At 57.0% G+C, this 24,300-nt stretch overlaps 2 protein-coding genes across 4 annotated transcripts in view; one reads left to right on the top strand and one right to left on the bottom strand.

The window, feature by feature from the left end:
* The first annotated feature begins 2,605 nt into the window (after nucleotides 1-2,605).
* LOC132237487 (HLA class II histocompatibility antigen, DP beta 1 chain-like) lies at nucleotides 2,606-11,135 on the top strand. Its single transcript, XM_059702027.1, has 5 exons — nucleotides 2,606-2,756; nucleotides 8,344-8,607; nucleotides 9,300-9,581; nucleotides 10,075-10,185; nucleotides 10,930-11,135. Exons 1-5 carry the CDS (start codon nucleotides 2,657-2,659, stop codon nucleotides 10,941-10,943), a joined length of 771 nt encoding a protein of 256 aa, XP_059558010.1. The 5' UTR covers nucleotides 2,606-2,656; the 3' UTR covers nucleotides 10,944-11,135.
* Nucleotides 11,136-16,949: 5,814 nt separating this feature from the next.
* Nucleotides 16,950-24,300, bottom strand: part of COL11A2 (collagen type XI alpha 2 chain) — a 30,251-nt gene continuing 22,900 nt past the window's right edge. For all 3 annotated transcript variants that reach the window (XM_059702024.1, XM_059702025.1, XM_059702026.1), the window contains 15 exons: nucleotides 24,235-24,288; nucleotides 24,038-24,091; nucleotides 23,858-23,911; nucleotides 21,942-21,995; nucleotides 21,586-21,693; nucleotides 21,449-21,502; nucleotides 21,235-21,288; nucleotides 20,912-21,019; nucleotides 20,755-20,808; nucleotides 20,462-20,497; nucleotides 20,248-20,301; nucleotides 19,889-20,156; nucleotides 18,959-19,071; nucleotides 18,438-18,644; nucleotides 16,950-18,003 (listed from right to left, as the gene is read on the bottom strand). In XM_059702024.1, the coding sequence (XP_059558007.1) occupies nucleotides 17,863-18,003; nucleotides 18,438-18,644; nucleotides 18,959-19,071; nucleotides 19,889-20,156; nucleotides 20,248-20,301; nucleotides 20,462-20,497; nucleotides 20,755-20,808; nucleotides 20,912-21,019; nucleotides 21,235-21,288; nucleotides 21,449-21,502; nucleotides 21,586-21,693; nucleotides 21,942-21,995; nucleotides 23,858-23,911; nucleotides 24,038-24,091; nucleotides 24,235-24,288 (1,413 nt within the window). In that variant the 3' untranslated portion in view covers nucleotides 16,950-17,862. The remainder of the gene's footprint in view (nucleotides 18,004-18,437; nucleotides 18,645-18,958; nucleotides 19,072-19,888; nucleotides 20,157-20,247; nucleotides 20,302-20,461; nucleotides 20,498-20,754; nucleotides 20,809-20,911; nucleotides 21,020-21,234; nucleotides 21,289-21,448; nucleotides 21,503-21,585; nucleotides 21,694-21,941; nucleotides 21,996-23,857; nucleotides 23,912-24,037; nucleotides 24,092-24,234; nucleotides 24,289-24,300) is intronic.

Here is a 24,300-nt window from a genome sequence, read left to right as displayed (position 1 = left end):
TTACCCTTGATAATTCTAGAATTCTTTGATTATTCCAGACATATAAAGAGAAAGCACGTATTTTATTGTTTAATTTCTAATTATTATCTTTTATTTCTTCTTCATACAATACTGTGATGGTATAAGTCACCTTTTTAAATTCTTATTCTTAAGAATAATTTCTCTAATCATTTCACACTAAGTCTAATGGTATATCTTTCCTTTATATCCTGTGTTTTATTACAGAGAAATTTGAAACTATAATAAAGGGGAGTAGTTTCTCTGGTATTTATTGTAAAACTAGAGGCCCAGTGCACGAATTTGTGCACCAGTGGGGTCCGGCCAGCCCGGCCCCAATTGGAGCGAATTGGGGTGGGAGGTTGGCCAGCTGGCCCACCCTGGGTGGAGCAGGGCCAGGCCAACTGGAGGGAGGGGTCGAGGGTGATTGGCTGGGGGGGCCCCACCACTGATGGGGATGGGTGGCCGATTGGGGCCGGGGCCAGCCTTGAGAAGGGGCGGTGGGCCAACAGGCCTTGCCCCAAATGAGGTGGGGGCGCCGATATGGGGTCAGCAGTCAGGGGAGGGGCAGTGGGAGGTTGGCCGGCCAGCCCCACCCTCAATTGGTGTGGGGGAGGGGCGATCAGAGGCAGAGCTGGCTGGGGGAAGGGGCCATGGTCCGATGGGTGTGATGGGGGCCAGTTGGGGGGAGGCACTGCATGCCATTGGCCAGCCAGCCCACCCCCTATTGGGGTGGGGGAGGGCAATCAGGGGCACAGCTGACCAGGAGAGGGGTACAGGGGGGGTGGCCAGCACCCCACCCATGATTGGGGTGGGAAAGGCCGATCAGGGCCATCTGGGGGGGAGGGACCGAGGGAGGTTGGCTGGCCGGCCCCAACGCCCATCAGGTGGGTTTGCTGGCTGCAGAGGGCATCATAGCTACCGGTTGTTATGGTGTTACAGTCGCTGGCTTTTTATATATGTATATAGATAATAGAGCTTCTATTATTGGATTAAATAATGTATTGAATGAAGAGTTTGTGGTGCTCTGAACTAGCCTAGCATTGTAATAATTAGCATAGCTTGATACCTTCCCCGCACAAGGCTCTGTTTAGAGAGGATCCCAATTACTTCTCCAAATAAACCAGCGGCATAGGTGCCACAGTGATCTCCATCCTACGTGAGAGGAACCGAGTCACAGGTGCCTCAACAGCGTGGCCCTGGCTTCGGCCGGAGGCGGGCAGCAGCAGGGAGGGCTTCCCAGCTGGGAGGTCTCCCACAGCCCTGAGTCTGACCGCTTCACTGGAACATCCTGGTCCCAGCAGCAAACCTACCCCCAATTCCCAGATGTGCTTTCACTCATTGTTGGCATTTTTTTTTTATTTCTTAAAGTATTACAAAGAGTATTACACATGTCTCCTTTTTCCCCCCCTTGACATTCCCCCAGCTTCCCCCACCCCCCAGCGTCTTGTGTCCATTAGTTATTCTCATATGCATGCATATAAGTCCTTCGGTTGATCTCCTACCCCCCCAACCCTCCCCAGGCTTCCCACTGTGGTTTGACAGTCTGCTCAATGCTGCTCTGCCTCTGTATCCATTTTTGTTCATCAGTCTATAATGGTCCTTATTATCCATAAATGAGTGAGTTCATGTGGTATTTTTCTCAGCTTCCCAGGGGCTGTCTCAGTCTCACAGGGGCCGTCTCAGCCTCACCGGGGCTGATTCAACCTCACTGGGGCCGTTTCAACCCCACCGGGGCCGTCTCAACCTCACCGGGGCCGTTTCAACCCCACCGGGGCCATCTTAGACTTCATTGTCGGCATTTTACTTAGGCCCTTAATAAGCTGGTGGGGAATTAGATTCTTTTGTCATTTTCTCTCTGATGTTTGTGTGCAGGGGGATGTAGTCACCTCAGTATAAGAACTATATGTAATTTGGTTTGTTGGGGATTTTTTGGATTAAAATGTTACCCCCCAAAAATATACTGAATTGCAAGGAAAGGATGGTCCTTGTAACATCATTGGTCTATTCAAACCCTCTCAGATCTTCAAGTGTCTCGGGCAGTTTACATGTCTGCTCTCACTCACCCGCACAGAGTGACGGAGGAGGCGGCGCTACCACCCCCACTTCAAACATGAAGAAACTGGCCCAGGAAGGACAAGAAGCGCTGCCCAGAGCTGCACGCTTGCCTGCCGTGGCGCTAGGTCAGGGGCCCCCCTCTGCCCTGTGCCGGGAGGTCAGAGACCGCACTCCCATGGCTGTGCCCGAGCTCTGCGGGACAGTCCAGCCCCCGGACTGTGACTGCTCAGGGCTGCCCACTCCCGGAACTCGTCGTGGGGGGGTGGCGCTCACCCCAGAGCAGAGCGGGACCGGCATGCTGGTGTCTGCACCCGAGCAAGGGAAGCACAGAAACAAGTCCGTGACTCACCCAGTTCCTCACAGGAGGACCCCTTTCCTCACTGTCCTCAGTGGCTCTTACCCCTTGAAGGCTCATGTGCTTCACCCCGCCCTCTGCCTGGAGGGACAAGTCCTACCCATTGGTTCCCTTTTTGGAACCGGCCACACCCAGGGATGCAGGGGCTGTCCTGGCTCATCGACTCTAATATTTAGGAGGGCAGCCCACTGAGTGCCCTGCTCCTTCTGCAAATCTCTCGGCCAGGTCTTTCCCCCGGGATCCAGGATGGTGGGCCCGCAAGCCGCTGGGGCCCCCTGCATGGCCGCTCTGCTGCTGCCCTTGGTGATGTTGAGCTCCTCTTGGGCTCAGGGCAGAGACACCCCAGGTAAGTGCAGAGCCACTGCTTTTGGGGGGCCTGGCTCAGGGGAATGACGGGGGGGGGAGCGTATCCCATGTGGGCCCAACCCACAGAGAGGCTCTGAGGCCCGACATCACCCAGGGGCCACAATTCCCACCAGAGACAGAAGAGAGCAGGGTGTGTGCCTGCTGGACACAACGGGCCTGGCGGCCAGGAATGGCTTTGGGGGGACAAGGCTCTCACGGAGGGGTCAGGGTGACGTTCCAGCATCAGAGACCAGAACCACGCTACTCTGCAGTGTCCGGGACCCAGGGTCCCACAGCCAACCGTGCCCCAGGCGGAGGCCCTTCCACAGAACCAGGCGACCCCGGGCCAGAGAGGAAGTGGGAAGCAGGAAATGCCCCTTTCGTTCCCATTTCCCCCCAAGCCCAGGCATGCAGAACAGGGAACCGACCATGAAGTCGTTTATGTTACAATTCCCCAACCTCTCCATCTCCGCCCAGAAAGCCAGTCCCACTTGTCTCTGAGACTCAGGTTCCCTCCAGCGTCTTTCCCAGCTTCTAGGGTTAATAGCATTTAAAGCTCCCAGTCATCTGCTCAAACCCCATCCCGTTGCACCCATGTCTCAGACAGAAGGAAGGAGATTTCTGACACTCACCACTCAAGGGGGCAGAGAACTGGACGGGGCAGCTCAGCTGTGGGGCTGTGCCTGCAGGTGAGAGGAGAGTGGAGGAGCGTGAGTCAGAGAGCAGGGGGCCCTGGGAGCGGCTGGGAGATGGGACCGTCCGGCAGGAGGTGAGAGGGGAGGCGGTGCAGGAGGCACAGAAGGCCTCTGGCAGCGGGGACAGCGGGGCATCTATGAGTGCACTGCAGTCAGGGCGGGGCTTCTTTGGGGTGAGCAGTGAGCAGTGTGGGGGTGGAGGTGGAAGGCCAAGGGGTTCCGATCAGTGAGAGGCATGAGATGAGTTCCGCGTGTGAGAGTCGCGTCAGGGCCCAGAGCTCTCCGCACCAATCATGCTGAGGAACTCGCTGCGGTGAAATGTGGGGTCCGGGCGCCAGTGGGCTGGACAGAGCCCTCCGTTTCCTTCTCCCTCCGCCCCCCGGGGCGTCTGCACCTTCCCCCAGAGCAAGGAAAGAGGAGGTGAAACAGAGAGACGTCAGCATCGGTTAATAACGCTCCTTTGTGAGCAGCCAGGCTGGGCCCGAGGGCAGCCCTGTGAGTCATTCTGAACAAGCAGGTTTCTCCTCGTCTCCACAGACATCACAGCTTGAAGGGGGCAGGGCTCTCGCCTCCAGTGAGCGGACAACACTGCGCTCTAGCCTTCCTTTACATCAACTGATATCATTTTAGTTGTAGTCCTTCCAGATACACCAATAGATAGAACATTCCTTTTGGGGTGAACAGGGTGGGACTCCATTGGCCCCGGGCACACAGCTGGGCGCGGCACCCTCGCTGTGCTGCCTTCCTCAGACCCCGGCGCCATCACAGGCTCTTAACATGGCCCGTTCCGAAAAGACGGCTTACCTTACAGAAGTTGTCAGGCTTTGCTCTAGAAAGTTTGGGTGTTTCCAAGAGTTTCACAAACTCTATGTTTCACATACACACAAAAAAAGCAGTTTTGAGAAACCCTTGTGTGACAGTTCTCTGCTTTGCAAATTAGATTTCATGAGGGAGAGAAAAGTCAATTGCTTTGAAAAAGAAAAAAATTCAAACCACTACCCAGGACCAACAGAAATGTGCCCTGATTGGAAACCAGGTGGGGAGCCCTATCAGTGGGACAGGAAACGGAGTTAGAGACGGGGAGTGGAGCAGGAGGCAGGTGAAGACATGCCACAGGGACCCCAGCTGGATGGGCCCGGAGCTCAGAGGCTGAGGGCAGGCACTGGGCAAGGAGGCAGGCTCAGGTGGTCGGAGAGGAAAGAGCGCAGCTGGAATCCTGTGGGCTAAAAGTCGAGGTGTCCCCGAGGCTGGTGTGGCAGCTCCTGACCCCAGCTTCAAGTTGGGGTGCGGGGAACACTGGGAAAGACAGGGACGCTGACCAGATCACCCAGATCAACCCTGGCCAGCTCTGCAGTGACAGAGACGATGGAGGGCCCCTCACACCCTCCTCCTGCTGCTCCTGGAACCTCAAGGCTCCTTGACAGCCACTTGGGGAGACTCCTGAGCCACGGGAAGAGCAAGCAGAGGAGCGCCACCTGGAGCCTGGGCTCCCTGAGCTCCGCCCTGACCTGACGTGGTGAGCCTCAGGTTGACATACTCTTCTGAGTCTTTCCTTCCGTCTCTGGGCAGCATCACCCTCATTTCTGTGGCCTGGGAAGTTCTGTGATAAATTCCACCTGCAGTTTCCACTTATGATACATTTTAAGTCACATAGAGAAGCTGCACCCTACGACTCCTTCAGTAGACATCCCCCAATTGGATTGCAGGCAGCCAGCCATTTATTTATTTTTTTTTTATTAAATCTTTATTGTTCAGATTATTACATTTGTTCCTCTTTTCACATTATTACATTTGTTCCTCTTTCCCCCCCCCCCATAACTCCCCTCCTCCTAGTTCCCGCCCACCCTCCGCCCTCACTCCCCACCCACTGTCCTCATCCATAGGTACACGATTTTTGTCCAGTCTCTTCCCGAATCTCCCACACCCCTTTACCCCCCAAGAATAGTCAGTCCATTCCCTTTCTATGTCCCTGATTCTATTATAATCACCAGTTCATTCTGTCCATCAGATTATTTATTCACTTGATTCTTAGATTCACTTGTTGATAGATGCATATTTGTTGTTCATAATTTGTATCTTTACTTTTTCTTCATCTTCCTCTTCTTAAAGGATACCTTTCAGCATTTCATATAATCCTGGTTTGGTGGTGATGAACTCCTTTAGCTTTTCCTTATCTGTGAAGCTCTTTATCTGACCTTCAATTCTGAATGATAGCTTTGCTGGATAAAGTAATCTTGGTTGTAGGTTCTTGCTATTCATCACTTTGAATATTTCTTGCCACTCCCTTCTGGCCTGCAAAGTTTCTGTTGAGAAATCAGCTGACAGTCGTATGGGTATTCCCTTGTAGGTAACTGAGTTTCTTTCTCTTGCTGTTTTTAAGATTCTCTCTTTATCTTTTGCTCTTGGCATTTTAATTATGATGTGTCTTGGTGTGGTCCTCTTTGGATTCCTTTTGTTTGGGGTTCTCCGCGCTTCTTGGACCTGTAAGTCCATTTCTTTCACCAGGTGGGGGAAGTTTTCTGTCATTATTTCTTCAAATAGGTTTTCAATTTCTTGCTCTCTCTCATCTTCTGGCACCCCTATAATTCTGATGTTGGTGTGCTTGAAGCTGTCCCAGAGGCTCCTTACATTATCCTCGCATTTTTGGATTCTTTTTTCATTTTGCTTTTCCGGTTGGGTGTTTTTTGCTTCCTCGCATTTCAAATCATTGACTTGATTCTTGCGCTCCTCTGGTCTGCTGTCGGGAGTCTGTATAATATTTGTTATTTCAGTCTGTGTATGCTTAATTTCTAGTTGGTTCCCCAATATAAGATCGAGGGTCTTATTAGTTTTCTTGTAGATCTCATTAAGTTTATCGGCGGCTTCTAAACAGTTCTTGAGAGACCTTAAAAGTGTGGTTCTGAACTCTATATCTTCCATTGACAATTTTGTCCTGTTTCTTTGTCTCCGCATTTTGTTATGCTTCCTTGGTGCACCCCCTAGTGGTCTTTGTTCGCAGTCTTATAGTTAAACCTTGATTGTTGTAGCTAATACCAGGGAGGGTTTGACCTCCAGGCCAAGTGGCTATGAGAATCAGCTGTGTCAGCAGTGAGAGAACTTCTGTCCTCTAGGGAGGTGCTAATCTAGCCTTTGCCTGAGGCTATCCGGCAAATGCCTCTGTGCAGGGCTTGGGTAGGGCGGGTCGCACAGGATCAACAGGGTGGGCCAGAGAGAGCAGTTATGGCTGCTCTCAGTCCTGTCCCCAGGGGCTCTGCCTCTCTGAGTCCCAGCACCCGCTGGAAAGCTCGGAGAGAAAGCTGCACTCCTCTGACCGAAGCCAGACAGTCCCACTTCTCCCGTTTGAGTCTGGGTCCCTAAAGACTCGCCTGTATCAGGAGCTCAGAGTCTGCGACTCCCTCCGGATTGAAAACAACAACCGCACCCTCCGCCGCCAGCCCGCTCCACGCACTCCGCACCTCAGAATTTGACTTCAGCACTGCACCTCCTCTGAGTGTCCGTATGCATTTCTCTTTCCTCCTAGTTGTAGGACTTCCACTCAGTCAGCGTTCCTGTGGTTCTGGGTGATGTCCGTTCCGTCTTTTAGTTTCACTTTGGAAGTAGTTGTTCAAAGCAGGTAATTCCGGCGTTAACCTATGCCGCCATCTTGGTTCTCCTCAGCCAGCCATTTATAATCAGTTGTCTGGCCAAGGCACGAGCAAAGAAGAGCAAAGATGGAGGTTTCACACTTCTGATTTCAAAATATATCACAAAGCTACAATAACCAAAGCAGTATGGTACCAGCACAAAAACAGACATATAGACCCATAGAAAGAAATGGAGAACCCAGAAATAATCTACACATCTACAGTCAGCTGATATCAACAAGAGCCAAGAACACACAGTGGGGAAATGACAGTTTCTGTATCCACCCGCAGAAAAACATGAAATGATCCCTTACCTCTCACCATATGCAAACATCAACTCATAATGGGCTAAAGACCTAAATGTCAGATCTGAAACCATAAAACTCCTAGAAGAAAACATAGAGTTAAAGCTTCTTGACATTGGTCTGGGCAATGATTTTTGGATATGACACTATCTCCATTTTAGGTATTGTGAGTCTATTTCTATTCCCTGTCTACTAACTTATTAGTGATACCCTCTGCTTAATAGAAGTATTAAATTTTAATGTAATGCATTTTATTATATTTCCCCCTTATCCTATATAATAAAAGGCTAATATGCAAATTGACTGAACGGTGGAATGACTGGTCAGTGTGCCCCCACAGGGGAGCTCTGCTCAGCCGGAAGGATGGCTGACATCCCCGAGGGCTCCCGCACTATGAGAGGGCGCAGGTGGGGCTGAGGGACACCGCCCCGCCCCCCCAGTGCATGAATTCTATGCACTGGGCCTCTAGTGTTCTTATATTTGCTTAAGAAATGCTTCCTCACCCCATGTTCATAATTGTATTTTCCTGTACCTTCTTATAGTTACCGTAGAGTTTACTATTTATGTTTAGGTTTTTAATCCTTCTGGGGCCCAAGTTTTTATGTTAAATGCAGATCTAGATTTTTTTCCCTTCTTATCTAAGCCGGTTTCCTCAACCCCATCTGCTGAGGGACTCCCTTTGTTGTGTATTAAATCCCATATGCTCATAAACTCTGAGCCCCTATTCGGTTTCAGATCACTATTGGTAAATTTTGTGATTATGTAGGATTTATTTATTTATTTATTTTACTTTTTTATAAAGGGAGATAGAAACATCAATGATGAGAGAGAATCATTGATTAGCAGCCTTCTGCACATCCCCTACTGGGGATTGAGCCTCAGCAGCGAGGGGGGCAGCCAGGTGGGCAGCGTGTCTGGCGGCACCGGGCAGCCCGCTCAGCCCGCCCGGTCCTTCTCGCTCTCAGCGGTCCACGTGTATCAGAGGAGGAGCGACTGCTACGAGTCCAACGGGACGCACTGCTTCCTGGAGCGATACGTGTACAACAGAGACGTGTTCGTGCAGTTCGACAGCACCGTGGGCGTGTTTGTGGCCGTGACCGAGCTCGGGCGCACCACCGCCAGGAACTGGAACATCCAGGGGGAGTTCCTGGAGCTGCGGCGGGGCGCCGTGGAAGCGGTGTGCAGGCACAACTACGAGCTGGACCGGGCCTTCACCCTGGAGCGCAGAGGTGGGCGGGGAAGGGGAGGCCGGCAGGGTGGGCTTGGGGCAGAGAAGGGCGTGCTCTCTTTCCCATCTCCAAGCCCAGCCGTCCCAGGCGGGGGGCCGGATCCCAGGGGGCTTAACCAGGCGCAGGGGCCAGACCACGTGGGAAAGGGCACGCTCCCTGTTAATGCAACATGAGAGAGCTGAGAACATGGGTTGGTGGGTCTTGCTGGGAACTTTCCTTGGCTGAGATGGCCAGGAGACATAGAGGTTAAATGAAAGACGAATCAAGGTTCTTCAATTCCTCACCTCTTTGTAATGAGGACATCAGACTGATAGATCCGATTCCAAGGTAATATCTGGAAGGAGTGTCCATCCTCCTGAACAAGATGGGAAAATGTAAATTTAGGTAGTTTCATAGCTGGTTCAACATTTCCGTTGAAAACATTAGTTACAACGTCCTCCGTTTCTGGAGAAAGTGCCAAATGTGACCCTCTCCTGTTCGCTGCTCTTTCTTTATCGTGGATGACAAGGTCGTCCTTGGAACATTGCAATGTTTTATTGTTTTTCCTGCACAGTTCCCCGTCTTCTGCCTCCAATAGCTTAACAGATGACATATTTACTTTAACCTCTAGAAGTCAGTTTGCAAGAAATTTGCTAAGTGCACTGCGTTAACTGTCTCCGTTGTCACAACAAGGTTCTTTTTCCCACTCCCAGTCCAGCCTAAAGTGAACGTGTCCCCCTCCAAGAAGGGGCCCCTGCAGCACCCCGACCTGCTTGTCTGCCACGTGACCGATTTCTACCCCGGCCACGTTCAAGTCCGCTGGTTCCTGAATGGACAGGAGGAGACCGCGGGGGTCGTGTCCACCAACCTGATCCATAACGGGGACTGGACCTTCCAGATCCTGGTGATGCTGGAAATGACCCCTCAGCAGGGGGATGTCTACACCTGCCGCGTGGAGCACCCCAGCCTGGACAGTGCTGTCACTGTAGAGTGGAGTGAGTTACTCCCTGATGGTCCTCTGGGCTCCACTCACTACCCACCGGGGTCACGTCACCCCATGTGTCCTCACCAACCCCCTAACTGTAGTCTAGGCTGGGAGCATCAGGGATCTGGCTGCATTTATCCCTGCCCGGGGGCGGGGGGTGGGCGGGGGCGGGGAGGGCGGTCCTAAAGAACCTGTCCTTGTCAGGAAAGCAATCACCTTCAGGTCTGGCCCTCAGCCTGGGACCTGGCCTCTCCCTCTGTCTCCCTTCAGTCCCTTTGCTTGGACTAAACAGTTGACCTGAAACCAGCATTTGCCTCCTGTGGACGTCGCCAGTATGAGACCCAGAACTTTGGGGTGCTTTCCACATCTACTCCTTCCCCACAGTGGCCCCCAGCTCCGCCTGTCCTCCCGCTTCCCTCCGTGGCGCACTAGGTCAGGCTCCAGGTGTCGGGGGGCGTTGCAGCAGGTGGAGGGGAGACTGACCCTGGGTCTGTTCTTCCCAGAGGCTCAGTCAGATTCCGCCCGGAGCAAGATGCTGACTGGAGCCGGGGGCTTTGTGCTGGGGCTCCTCGCCCTCGTGGTGAGCGTCACTCTCCATTTCAGAGGCCAGCAAGGTAAGCGCCTCTGGAAACTGGTTGATATTGCCCTTCCACTGTCTCATTCGGTGATGACGTTGAGGCAGAACAGCAAAATGACAGAGCGAATGAGGCCACTGCAATCAGATTCTGGTCAGGCCATGACCGCCCTGCGGACAGGAAGATGCCTTGATGGAGATCTTGGCCCAGCAGCACGCCTGAGGCTGCTGACTGCTGCCCTGTCCTGCAGGCTGTTCCTTTAAGCCTGGGCTCAGCTTCAGTCTACAAATTGGGCCCTGCTTTCATTCCCGGTGATGTGGGCGGAGGGTGCAAATGTCTGTGCGCCTTTCTAAGATGGTGTTGCTCTTTACTTTCTCAATTACTACATTCAGCTTCCTTTTCATTCATTTAAGGACGACAAAGACCTCAGCCAGTAGGTGGTATTTCTGCTCCCTTCCTCCTTCTTGGGGTGCAATCCACTTCATTGCACATGAGTTTGGGAGCATTTAATGAGCATCTGTGTTCAGGGTGTGTCCTAGGAAGTGCCCTTGGCCTGGGAGAACTCTCGGGGGCTGTCCCTGCTTCTCAAGTTGAGCCAGTTGCCCCCAACTCTTGGTCCATGTCCACCTTCGGGCGGGTGTGAGCACTGAGCTGAAGGTGAGCTTCCATCGCTCACCAGACCAACACTCAGCCTCTCTCTGGATTTCTTCTGTCCTGGGACTCTAGAGGGAAAGGGGTGTGGCCCTGAGCTCGGTTGTCTTTAATTCCTCTCCTTCTTCCCAGGGCTGCGGAGCTGATCTCAAGCATCCTGTAGCCTTGGGACAGGATTTCTGATGCTTCTGACGCCCAGAAACCTCCCCCCTCCAAAAGGACATCATGACGGAATCGTGCCCCTGACGCCAGCCTCTGAGTCCCTGCACTTTGCTTCAATGTGCTGCCTCTTTCTCAAGTTCCCCAGTCTATCGAGTGCCCTTTCCTGAGGAACATAAACCACCTGAATCCAACATCATGGTCCTCCGTTCTTCTTGACAGGAAGGCGTGGCCGTGTGGCCATGTTTATGCCTCAAGGGCTTGGCGACCATTGCGTCCAGTGAAGAGCCTGGGATGTCATTGTCGCTTTACCCAGGCATGGAGAAATAAGTTTCTTGCTGGTAATCAATTCTTCTTATTGAATAGGAGGGCAACTGATAGCAGACCTCCTGAAACATGCTTTATTTCATTGTTGTACCCAAGTTCATGTTGTACTCTTACCAGAGAGGCGTGGAACCATTACTCCTAGTAATCCCTGGTGGGACTGAGCCTGAATTTTTTAAAAATATCTTTTATTGATATTTTTAGAGAGAGGGAAAGGAAGAGAGAGAGAGAGAGAGAGAGAGAGAGAGAAATGTCGACGTGAGAGAGATACATTGATCAGTTGCCTCCCTATATACCCCAACCAAGGGTGGAAACCGCAACCCGGGCACGTGCCCTGACGGGGAATCAAACTGGCGACCTTTTGGTGCACAAGAGGACGCTCAACGAACTGAGCCACGCCAGCCAGGGCTCCAACCCCTGGATCTGCTACTGAAATTCATACAGGACAAAGCATGTCAGTCACTAAGAATGTTTTCCAAGTTTAACAATCACCATAGATCAGGATTATAAATAACAGGCATAAGAGAATAACATATTATAGTTATCTTTTATATTGTCATTTGCATCAGCTTATGGGAGCAGATGTCCCATAACTCTGTGTTCATCGGATCACCTTACACTCCTTCTGAGTCAGTCAGGGGGGAGTACATCTCCGGCTTCAAAAGGTCAAAGATACGTGTATATCAGTTTTTCAGACAAAGGCCTGGTTTAGAATACAGTCATTAGGGTTCTTGTTAATCATTTTAATGAATATTTAAGACCAAGACAAAAGTCATATTTGCTTCTGTCATTTCATCGAACTGCGACATCCTGGTTCATAGGTCGATGCTCAACCACGGCACCGCGGCTAAAATGCTCTTTAAAATGGGGAGTATTAAATAGGTCCTATCTCCACCTAGAGGCCGCCAGTGGGATCTGGACTTGGAACAAACCGGAAGGGAACTTGTCAACACTGGGAATACTCCAACATTCTTAGTGAAGGGGTTAGAGTAACAAGTAGGCATACACAAGGACATGGTCAAAGCAGATGTGGCCAGATGTGGCGGTTGTGGCAGCACCACGCCACCGATATCATTTTGGTTCATTCCCATTGGACGGCTATTGTGTTGGCTTTTTTTTTTACTTGACAACCTAAGGGAAAAGAGGCCAGTGCCCCTGTATAGTCAGGTGCTGCATGTTTTAAAAATTCTTGGGGCACACCAGTTGAAAATCGCTGATCAAGACAAATCCAGTAAACAGGAAAAGGGGTTTTTATTAATAAAGTACAAAACTTTCCACAAAGACACAATCAGGGTCCACTTATCTATTAGGCATAGTAGACACCGTGCATAGGACCCACAATATTTTTTGGGTTCATAAAAATGTTTACTTTGTTTTTTAAATAAACTTTTAGGTTGAAAAAAATTAATTTATAATATTAATATACTATCTATAACCAACATAGCCATAAAATATACTTTTGAATATTTTAGGAAAGTGTCCAGAAAAGACAAAATGCTTAGGGTCCACAGAAGTCAGAATGCATCCCTGGATATGAGGGTCATGAACATTTACGTGCTGAAGAGCAAAGCAGCAGTGACAAGCTAGTAGAGGTGCTGGACTTCAGGGACAGAGAGCTCATGACATCGTGGCTACAACAGCTGAACATGACCTCGGGCCGCCCCCTGGGGAGAGGGGTGGGGAGTGCACGTGTGGTCATGAAGAGGCTGCTGGTCAAATGCACAGAGGGGACAGACGCAGACACCTCTTGGTGAACCTCAGCAATCCCACCTTATGCCCCCAACACTTCTCCACCCTCCCCCATGCTTCGTACATCCTGTATATGTACACATATCTCACTGGGCCCCCAACCACGGAAAGAGGGCTCGTGGGTTCTCAGGGAGACAGCTGACCCAACAGCTAAACCAACCAGCTTGGGCCTCCAGCAACCTGAGCCTTGGCACCCAAGCCGCAGAGATTGAGAGCAGATCAGCCGGGTGGTCGTGGCCCTGCTCCAGGGAAACGTCTATGAAGAAGCCATGAGGTCCCAGAACTGTCTTTGCTTTTCCCAGTAGAGCCAACCTTTCCTCCAAATCCTGAGTACCCCAATATTTCATAACACATTCCCTTGGAACTTAAACTGTTCTGAATCAGATTTTTGTAAGAAAAATCTGTAACAAAACGGATTACCAACAGCTGTTTGTAACAAAAACTCAAAAAGCATGAGGTTTGGGCAGCACAGCGATCGGGAGGTAAGGGGAGCTCTGGGCCAGGCGCCAGTGTCGCAGTGACCAGGCAGCCTGGCGGCTCCCTCCCTTGTCTTTCCAGGGCAAAGGTGTCATTAGCGGGAATTAGTCCCTTATATTCTACAGATGAGAAAACTGATGCTCAGATTCAGCAGCCCAGTCAGAAGCAGAGCACCACCGGAAGCTAAATGAAGGAGAAGCCCTTACGAGGATTACAGAGAGGTCTCCTGCCAGCCGCTGTCCGCGCCACCGCCAGGGCCACCGTCAGCCCCATGGCGGCTCAGCCAGGCCGTCTGCCACTGCAGGCTTTGCCGTCTGACTGCCAGGGCTCCAATTAAACATGGCACCGCCTCCCATCTTCTCCTGAACCCTAATATCTCCGAAACATGTTTCTTAGTTTTTAGTTTGTAATTGTTTCTACAGATTTTTAATTTTGAAAAGTAAGGAAAATCTTGAGGTATTGATAAAAATAACCACAAGTGGAAAGTTGCAGTTATAAGCGCTCTCTAGCAGCACTAGTAATAGAGGTCTGCCTCATTCAGTGAGAAGGATTAACCCGCTCCAGCAACGTAGCCCAGGCCCTGCGGAGACACCGCACAGGGATATAGAGCCACGAGCCACGTACTTTGGCCCGGGTCTCTGTGGAATCCCAGCTCTTCCCGATGCAGTGTGAGACGGGAAACGGAACATTTGCTCAGGCTGACACAGTGTCCAGCGTGGCTTTTACCTTTATGCTTTGGAAAACCGCCCATTTTTCCTCGGAATCAAAATACTTCAGCGCAGAAGCAAGATGTTGCTAACAGAACGAGAGGCCAGAACAGTGAACAAATGGAACGCTGTGGCCCAGCCAACTGCGGGAAGTGGTGCAGTGGCCGCGCTCCCGGGGCTGACGCATCCTGGCTGTTCGGGGGTAGCCCTACAGGAGGTGCCCCATGGGTGTCCCTGGTCTTCATTCAAGGGCTGGGGGACAGGTCTCACCATTGAGCTGGCACTCTGCTGGCAATGCCAGCTCCCACGAAACTACCCGGAGATGAGGAAACGATAACAAGGCGAGCGCATGCACCCAGGGCGGCTGCCCACCCCAGCGGGTTTGAATGGGGAACATGCTCACGAGGTGAACTGCACACTGGCCAGGGAGCAGCTCGGCTGGGCCCGACACCCCTTGCTGGCCACACCCAATGGGCAGGAAGGGGGCAGCAAACCCCCAAACTAGGTTGCCACCCCTTCCACACAGGAACTTCTTTCTGAGGCAGCTAGAGCCTGCTTTGACCCCCTCCCTTCCCCATCTCATCTCCACCCCACACCTGACCTGACCATTCATAAACTGCAAATCCAGCAAAGCGCGTGGCCAAAGGGGAGGAGGGATAGGGAGCCCAGGGCCTTCTGGGATATGCAGTGTTCCCAGGTGCCGAGATCTAAGTGGCCTAAATTTTACAAGTTGTTTTTGGCCATAAGTCACAGAGGCCAAAAGGATCAGCCCAAGTCTGAGAAGTAGCTCCAAGGGCGTCACAGGCGCCAAAAGGATCAGCCCAAGTCTGAGAAGTAGCTCCAAGGGCGTCACAGGCAGAGGACCCACCCGGCCGCTGGCTCTGTGGCGTCCTCCAGGTCCTCCACCCTCCTCCACCCTGAGTGGGGCCTCGGCAGCACCCAGCTCCATCAGTTCGCTCACCTTTTCCAACACCATCGAGGACTCCCTCTTCCTTGTCACGTTCAAGTTAAACTCCTTTAAGGGGCAGTCAAGAACCCAGGCCCTCCTACAGGAGTGTCTATTCTGACCCAATCAAACCCCAAATCCTCAAGGTCGCGGCCTCTCTCTCCTTTATGGCCCCAGAAGCCACGAGACTAGTGACTAGAGCCACTGCCGGTCCCACGTGGCCAAGCCCCTCACCCTCCTCATCTTTGCCTGGGGCGCCCCAGCTTGCCCCTGGGAGGAGGAGAGGGCTGTGGTCCTGGCACCCTCCACGGCTCCTGGCACGGAGTCGCTCCTAAACTAGGCGTTTGTGGATGGGCCAGGGGACCTGACGCCGTGGATAACGGTTATGTGAGCGGCTGTGTGGCACCGTGTGGGCGGAGAAAAGCCCTCTGAGCTCAGAGCGCCAGACGAGGGTGACCTTGGGGACTCGCCCCTTTGCGCTCCAGGGGCGACCTCCGTGGGTTTGCTCCGTGGGTTTGGCTCCGATCGCAGGGAGAAGCTGAGAAGCCTCCGCTCTGCAAGGCGTGCTTGGGGGGCGGGGGGTGGGGGCAGGCGAGGAGGTGGGGAGCGTCTACTTAGGTCGGATCATTGCTTCACGGAAGCCGGGAAGGAAGGAGGGAAGGAAGGTGGGTGTCTGAGGTCCTCGGGATTGGAGATTGAGATGGAGGGCGTGGGGGTCCCAGAAACCCCGTCCGTCGCTGAGGTCGGGGCTTCCCTCCCGTCCGTCCCCTCCTAGGTTGGGCGGAGTGGGGTGAGGGATCCGTGGGTGGCGGAGGAGGAGTAGGGTTTCTTGGGGACCGGGACCTTTCCCGGGCCCGTTAGCGGGCGAAGGTCTGGGCGCCAGGGGGCAGCAGAGGCGGAGAGACGCGGCGCCTGAGGGGCGGGCGCGGAGGGGTTTTCTGCGCAGGTTTCTAGACACACACACCCCCACCACCACCACCCCTGCCCCCGCCCCCCGACCACCCCGCCCCCCTGGAGAGCTTTGCTCGGAGGAGTTTGCTCCTACACTCCGGGGTTTGCGGTTTTGTCCCTGGGATCAGGACGATCCGGGCGGTGCCGTCGGAGGTCCGCGGGAGGAGGAAGTAGGGGTGTGTGCGTGGGCGAGGGGGGCCCTAGGGGCCGGGTGCAGACGCGAACCCAGAACCCACCCGCGCCCCCTTCCCTCCAGCCCCGCGGCCAGGCTCCGGCGCGGAAGGCGGGCTGGGCCGAGGTCCTGGAATCGCTGGGATCCCCGCCAGGTGGGCGGAGCCAGGAAGCGCGGGCTCGGTGGGAAGCCCCGTGGGCGGCGGGGGGCCCGCTAGGGACCGACCCGGTCCTGGACCGGACCGCGCCGAGCTGCCTGCAGGGTGAGGCCGAGGAGGGGTCGCGGGAGGCGGGGACTGCGCGTCCTGACACCGGGCGGAGCAACTAGGGCTGCGGCACCACCGGAGGTGCGAGCCTGGGGGGCGGGAGGGGGGGGAGAAGGGAGGGAGGCCCCGAGCTACAGGTGCGGGAACGTTGTCATGGAGACGAGCCTTGGCTCCTTCCGGGCCTGAAGTCCCTAAAGACGGGCCGGGGAGTTGGAGGCACACCTTCCCCGGAGCCCGGCCAGCGCGGGTGTCAGGTGGGACCGGGAGCCACCGTGACACCAGCCGGGCAGGCCCCAGGGGACAGGGAGTAAGCCGTCCATTTCTGGCCACAGCTCCGCCCGGAGGAATGGGGGGTGGACAGGGGTTCGTGGGGATGGAAGTAACAGCATCACACACACACCCTAGGAGGAACAATCACATTGTTTAACCATCAGTCAGAGCAGACGCTGGGTCTAGGGTAGACAAGGCCCTGGGGGCCCTTCCATCCATGGCCGCACGTTAGCCCTTCAACTGCAGGGTCAGGGGACGGAGGGTGCCCAGGGGAGGGACTGGACGGGCCAGGATGGCCATGGGGGTCCTAGGGGCTCGGGGCCTGGTGACCGCCCAGCTGATATCGATTTGATCTTCAGCAGTCCGTGCATCCAGGCCCTGCACACCCCCTCACTATCCCCTTCCGCCCAGGGCAGGGGCCTGGTCCCCAAGCTCAGCCCAGCCCCCCAGGCCCAGGCAGGTGAAGGAGAGCAAGTGTGTGGGTCGGAGCCAAACACCCAGCAAGTGGAGATGAGAGAGCCCTGAGGCAAGAGCCGTGTATTCCAATGTTCACAGTGGGTGCTACGCTCCGGGGGCGGGCAGGAGCTGGGGTTCAGTCCCTGGGGAAGCCCTGAGGCAAGGACGGGACCAGGGTCATCCCTGCAGAGCCCTGTCCCAGGTCCGCTGATCTGGTTGGCATTTCTCTCTTTGTTGTTATTCAGTTTTCCACTCTTTAAATAATTAATATAATTACTTTTAAATACAAAATACACAGTGTCCTTTCTCTTCCTCTTGTTTGGGGTGATTGGGAGGTAAGTTTTAAATAAGTGTGTCAGCTGTCTAACAGGTCACAGGCTCCAGGTGGGGGGCCCGGAGCCCCAGGTGCCACCCCTCCCCGGGGTGGCCTGGCACCGCTCCCCCCTCCCTGGTCGGCCCCTGATGGGGGCTCTCCGTGCCCTGACACAGGGCCCCGGCTGGTGAGGAGCCCTCCTGGGAGGTGGCCCGAGCCGATGCGGTGGGCTGCAGGGGCCTGGTTTCCACTGACAGGGTCGGACAGAGAAGAATCCTAGCCCATGAAGCAGACAGGCCCCAGCAGCACCCCACCCCGCCTCGGGGGGGCCCCCAGGTCTGAGAAGGAGGCGTCCAGCACTGGCAGCTGCTCCAGCACAGGGGTCCGCACCTCCAGCACCGTCCGGCCTTGCTGTGTCTGGAGGGGGAGACAGGAGGGGTGAGCTGGGTGGAGGGCACAGCCCAGGCTGGTCTCTCCTCTGAGCACCGTGAGAGGTGATTCCCCCAACACGTCCCATGACAGGAAAGGCAGGGAGGTGTATGTGCCTGTGTGTGTGGGGGGGGGGGGGCGGTCTTTGAGATCGAGGCCTGTGGTGGTGAGTCTGTGCCGCTCCACTGGGGTGTGTGTATATGTGTGTTGGGCGGGGGGGGGGGCGGGGGGGGCTGTGTGATATTAGCTGGCGTGATTCACATGTGCATGTACCTGTGTGACGCTGTGCCTCTGCTGGGCCACCTGTGTAAACGTGTGTACTTGGTGAGGGAGGGGGTGCTGCTGTCCACACACAGGTGAACCCATTTCCATCCTCCCCACCCCCACACCCCCACCTGAGCTCTTCCTGCCTCCCTTCCCACCTGACAGCCGGCTCTGAATTCCTTGACATAGGGGCTGGTGTCAGGGCTCAGCTCATCCTCATTGGCCCCCCTGAGCTTCAGGGGGCCGTCCCGGGCCAGCCCAGAGCACGGGTAGGAGACGTCCTGGTGGGCGGAGACGCTGAGCAGCCGCAGGAAGGTGAGCTGGACAACGCCTACCGGGGAGCCCTCTGAGTCCACATAGGAGAACTGGAGGAGAGGGGCTGCGGTCAAGGCCAGAAGAGGGTGGCTGGGCCGCGGCATGGGCAGGGAATGGGGGGGGGGGGAGGGATGCCTGAGTGGGAGCCAGGAGACTGGGGTACAGGACAGGCGAATGTCTGCCTTGGGTTGCAGGGGCGGTGAGCACGGGGCTGGTGAGGAGGAAGGAAGAGGGCGCAGGAATGGAGAAGGGCCAGTTGTCTGCAGGGGTAACGCCTCTGCAGGGGCGGCGCCGGGGAACGTGACTGTCACGTAAACCCAGAACCACCCCCCCACACACACACAGGCTGGGCGCCGGGCAGCACCTGTGTGACGTCGTCCCGGGGCAGCACGCAGGTCTCCCCGCCCGCCGTGAAGTTGCAGAACACGCGGAAGGCGTCCCGGGCGCAGCCCTGGTTGGGGTCCACCCAGTACTCTCCTGGGGGGGCGGGCGGGAGCTCAGACCCACGATCCCCACACCCCAGCCCTGCCTACAACGCCCCCAGCCTCCAGCCCCGGCCCTCCACCAGAGCGCCTAGCACAGTCCTGCACTTCCGTTCCCTCGCACCCACCCCTTCCCTGACACCCACCAGCAGCATCCCCAGGCCCTAATCACGATGAGTGTGTGGCTGTAGGTTTGCACACGTGTGGCTGTAGGTTTGCACACGTGTGGCTGTAGGTTTGCACACACATGTGGCTGTAGGTTTACACACGTGTGGCTGTAGGTTTGCACATGTGTGGCTGTAGGTTTGCACACACATGTGGCTGTAGGTTTGCACACACGTGTGGCTGTAGGTTTACACACGTGTGGCTGTAGGTTTGCACACGTGTGTGGCTGTAGGTTTGCACACGTGTGGCTGTAGGTTTGCACACGTGTGGCTGTAGGTTTGCACATATGTGTGGCTGTAGGTTTGCACACACATGTAGCTATAGGTTTGCACACATGTGTGGCTGTAGGTTTGCACACACGTGTGGCTGTAGGTTTACACACGTGTGGCTGTAGGTTTGCACATGTGTCCGTCTGTGTGAATGCAGGCCCTGTGCACACGTGTATGCTATCTATTCCTGCAGACGGCGGGCGGGCTGGTAGCGGCTGCTGCACACTGGTAGGACCATGTCGGTTTCTAGTACTGGTAGGAGCCACTGTTCCAGTCCCCTCACCCCACCCAACACCGTCCCGACTCCGGCAACACCCCTCTGCTCATCTCGCCCATGAGGCTGTGGGTCTTGCTGTGTGCCCTGAGGCTGGCACTGACCATCGGGCAGCTCTGGGTGGCAGAGCTTCAGGTCCTGGCAGGTGCGCCCAGGGCTGTCCTGGGTCCCTGTCGGCCGCCTCATCTGCTCGATCTCCTCCCGCAGGGAGTCCAGCGAGCCAAAGATCTCCTCCAGCCCCCCAGCACTGCCCGGGGCGCCCCCGGTCGGCACGGCCTCATCTTCCTGCATCAGGCGGCTCCCGTCCACTGAGCGCCGAGTCTTCTTGGGCATCTGGATGGGCAGGGGCTGGATCACCTCGCCTGGGGGGCCCTGGCGGAGGGACAGATGGAGGGTGGGGGTGAAGCCAAGAAGGTGCAGGACAGGGAGGGACGCCAGGGAAGCGGGCAGGCCTCCAACTCACCGGATGTCCCGGAGGGCCCTGGACACCCTTCTCTCCCTTGGGTCCCGCTGGGCCCTGCCAAAGGAGCAAATGAGGTCATGGGGGGGTCAAGGTCACAGTGGGATCAACTCAGTACCCAGGCTGGGAGTGAGGGGCACCCTGGGGGGAGCACTGCTCTGGAGAGACAGTGCCCAGTCCAGCGTGGGGCGGGCAGGCCAGGGCCGGGGTCACTCACTGTGGCTCCCTTGGCTCCCTTGGGGCCAGCAGGTCCCTGTGAAATGAGAAACAAGAAAGAGACGGTCGCACAGGGAAGGTCAGGACACAGGAATGGAGAGGCAAGGCCAGGCGTCCACCGGGCAGTGGGATTACAGGGGGGCGTGAGGGGACATGGGGGCAGGAGACCTGGGAAGGGGGAGGAGACACTGCGGTGTGAGGACACACGGGGGAAACTGAGGCCTGTGCCTGTTAGGCTGGCGTTGCCATGGAAGCCGGGGGTTAGGGTTTTGTGGGGGAACAGATGGTACTCACAGTGAGGCCAGGGGGCCCTCCAGGACCAATGGGGCCAGAGGCTCCGGGGATGCCCTAGGAAAGGGAGGGCCTCGTTCAACTGGGTCCTCCCCACGCCCCCAGCCCACCCCCAACAGGAATCTCCACCTCCTCCCACCAGGACCGCGCCTCTCCTCACCGTCTCCCCCTTCTGTCCAGCGGAGCCCTGAGGGCCAGGAAGCCCCCGGTCTCCCTTCTCTCCCTGCTCCCCCGGGGGCCCGATCAGCCCGATGAGACCTGGGTGGCCCTGGAGAAGAGGACGGGTGGTCAGGAGAAGCAGAGGAGATGGGTGCTGGGGACCACGCTCAGAGCCCAGAACCCAGGGCTGTGAGGAGCCCTCGCAAAGGCCCGAAGGCCCGGTGCTGGAGGCCAGAGCAGAGCAGGGAGCGCAGGTCCCGCCGTCTGGGGTGAGGGCCGGTGTGGGGGTCGGGGGAGACATCGGGCCACGTGTCTGTCACTCACCTTCTCTCCCTTGGCCCCTGCGTCACCACGGAGGCCAGGGAGCCCTGGGGGTCCCTGTGGGGAGAGAGAAAGTCACTCTTTCCAGGGAGAGGTGAAGCCAAGCCCCCACCACTTCCCGCTGCCTCCGGGGTTTCAGCTCCTGCCCACTGCCCTGGGTGCCCCCGCCCCCATTCACCCCACCCCCCTCCCCCCCGCCCCCCGGCCAGTCACTCACCACAGGACCTGGGGGCCCGGCCTGACCTGTGGCCCCAGGACGACCTTGCTGGCCCTGCAGATTGAGGAGACCCCAGAGGTCAGGCAGAGTGTCCCCTCCCACGGCACCCCCAGCCCAGCCTCTCCCTCCAGACTCACCACTGAGCCCGGGAGCCCCCTGAGACCATCGGGACCAGGTTTTCCTGCTGGGCCTGCGGGACCCACTGGGCCTGTCTTTCCCGGGGCACCCACAGCACCGGGATCCCCCTGAAACGCACACAAGGAAGGGGTTCTAAGGGGAGGAAGGGGGCAGGGAGTCCAAGGTAGGTAGGGCGATGCAGGAAATAGGTCTGAGCCCCAGGAGCCCGGGGGCAGGAGCAGGTAGAGGGAACCCCCTTCCCACAAGGGGCTCAGTGGGGGGGGGGGGTGGTTGTGGAGAAGGACAGAGGACTCTGAGGAGCCAAGGAGGCAGGAAGATGGAGGGAACGTTCCAGCATCCAGGGCGGCCTCCCCACCTTGGCTCCCTTCTCTCCTTGTCGCCCCTCAGGACCAGACGTGCCGGCAGGACCCTGCAGGGGAGGCAGGAAGACGGATAAGGGCACAGAGGCCCATCACAGGGAGGAGGCCCATCACGGGGAGGAGGCCCATCACGGGAGAGGCCCATCACGGGAGAGGCCCATCACGGGGAGGAGGCCCATCACGGGAGAGGCCCATCACGGGGAGGAGGCCCATCACGGGAGAGGCCCATCACGGGAGAGGCCCATCACGGGGAGGAGGCCCATCACGGGGAGGAGGCCCATCACGGGAGAGGCCCATCACAGGAGAGGCCCATCACGGGGAGAGGCCCATCACGGGAGAGGCCCATCACAGGGAGGAGGCCCATCACGGGAGAGGCCCATCACGGGGAGAGGCCCATCACGAGAGAGGCCCATCACGGGAGAGGCCCATCACAGGGAGGAGGCCCATCACGGGAGAGGCCCATCACGGGGAGAGGCCCATCACAGGGAGAGGCCCATCACAGGGAGGAGGCCCATCACGGGAGAGGCCCATCACGGGGAGGAGGCCCATCACGGGGAGGAGGCCCATCACGGGGAGAGGCCCATCACGGGAGGAGGCCCATCACGGGAGAGGCCCATCACAGGAGGAGGCCCATCACGGGAGAGGCCCATCACGGGAGAGGCCCATCACGGGAGAGGCCCATCACGGGGAGGAGGCCCATCACGGGGAGGAGGCCCATCATGGGAGAGGCCCATCACAGGGAGGAGGCCCATCACGGGAGAGGCCCATCACGGGAGAGGCCCATCACGGGGAGAGGCCCATCATGGGAGAGGCCCATCACAGGGAGGAGGCCCATCACGGGAGAGGCCCATCACGGGGAGGAGGCCCATCACGGGGAGGAGGCCCATCACGGGGAGAGGCCCATCACGGGGAGGAGGCCCATCACGGGGAGGAGGCCCATCACGGGGAGAGGCCCATCACGGGAGGAGGCCCATCACGGGAGAGGCCCATCACAGGAGGAGGCCCATCACGGGAGAGGCCCATCACGGGAGAGGCCCATCACGGGAGAGGCCCATCACGGGGAGGAGGCCCATCACGGGGAGGAGGCCCATCATGGGAGAGGCCCATCACAGGGAGGAGGCCCATCACGGGAGAGGCCCATCACGGGAGAGGCCCATCACGGGGAGAGGCCCATCATGGGAGAGGCCCATCACAGGGAGGAGGCCCATCACGGGAGAGGCCCATCACGGGGAGGAGGCCCATCACGGGGAGGAGGCCCATCACGGGGAGAGGCCCATCACGGGAGGAGGCCCATCACGGGAGAGGCCCATCACAGGAGGAGGCCCATCACGGGAGAGGCCCATCACGGGAGAGGCCCATCACGGGAGGAGGCCCATCACGGGAGAGGCCCATCACGGGAGAGGCCCATCACGGGGAGGAGGCCCATCACGGGGAGGAGGCCCATCACGGGAGAGGCCCATCACGGGGAGGAGGCCCATCACAGGGAGGAGGCCCATTACGGGGAGGAGGCCCATCACGGGAGAGGCCCATCACGGGAGAGGCGGGCACAGCTGCGCCGGGTGTGAAAGTACTGAGTGGCCCTGAGCATCGGGTGAAGAGCCACGTACGCCCACCTCCTGCCCCAGCAACTGAAGGTGAGCCCGGCCCAGCAGGGGCCAGGAAGCCAGCCCTCCCCCGTCTATTCTGATTGGTGGGTGCACACCACACCCTTGGCAAGAACTTTCATACGAAACCCCAGAAACAAACATACCCAGATACGCACAGCACTTACAAACACACATGCTCAAGCACATACACACCCCCCCAGGACAGCCCAGACACAGGCATCTCCCTGCCAGGCCCCTGCCATCACCCGTCCTCCGCCCACCACCCAGGGGCACCCCGGAAGGCCCCAGGTGTCCACCTCACTTACCCGCTTTCCAAGTGGCCCAGGGGGTCCATTCTCCCCAGTGGGACCAGGGGATCCCTAAGGAGGGAGGAATAGGGTGGGTAAGGGTTTAGCTTCGAGCCAGGGAACCCCCAGGAGTGGGGCACAGAAGGGAGCAGTGGTCTGAAGGCTAGGGCACAAAGGTGGGGGGCACTGCTCACTCACAGGCTGCCCGGGCTCGCCGTCCTCTCCACGGTCACCCTTCGCACCATCCTGGCCCTGCAGGGACGGAGCAAGGTCAGAGGGCCCGGCCTGGCTGGGATCACCTGAGCGCTGTGACCCTCCCCTCCTGCCGGCCACACCCAAGCCCAGCCCAGCAGCCACAGAGGCCTTTGCCCGTCCCCGCACTGGCCAAGACTCACGCGAGGGCCACCTTCTCCAGGAGGGCCAGGGTCGCCAGGAAAGCCAACAGGGCCCTAACGCAGAGA

This window comes from Myotis daubentonii, chromosome 6, assembly GCF_963259705.1.
Source record: "Myotis daubentonii chromosome 6, mMyoDau2.1, whole genome shotgun sequence".
Lineage (NCBI taxonomy): Eukaryota > Metazoa > Chordata > Mammalia > Chiroptera > Vespertilionidae > Myotis > Myotis daubentonii.
The sequence above is the reverse complement of the archived record's forward strand: the minus strand, read 5'-3'. Positions and strand labels throughout refer to the sequence as shown.

Excerpts from the sequence above, each read along its gene's own strand:
- LOC132237487 (XM_059702027.1), top strand. The coding sequence starts at position 2,657 with ATGGTGGGCCCGCAAGCCGCTGGGGCCCCCTGCATGGCCGCTCTGCTG. Across the intron at positions 2,757-8,343 it reads TCAGGGCAGAGACACCCCAG|CGGTCCACGTGTATCAGAGG; the intron begins GTAAGTGCAGAG and ends TCTCGCTCTCAG. Across the intron at positions 9,582-10,074 it reads TGCTGTCACTGTAGAGTGGA|AGGCTCAGTCAGATTCCGCC; the intron begins GTGAGTTACTCC and ends TGTTCTTCCCAG.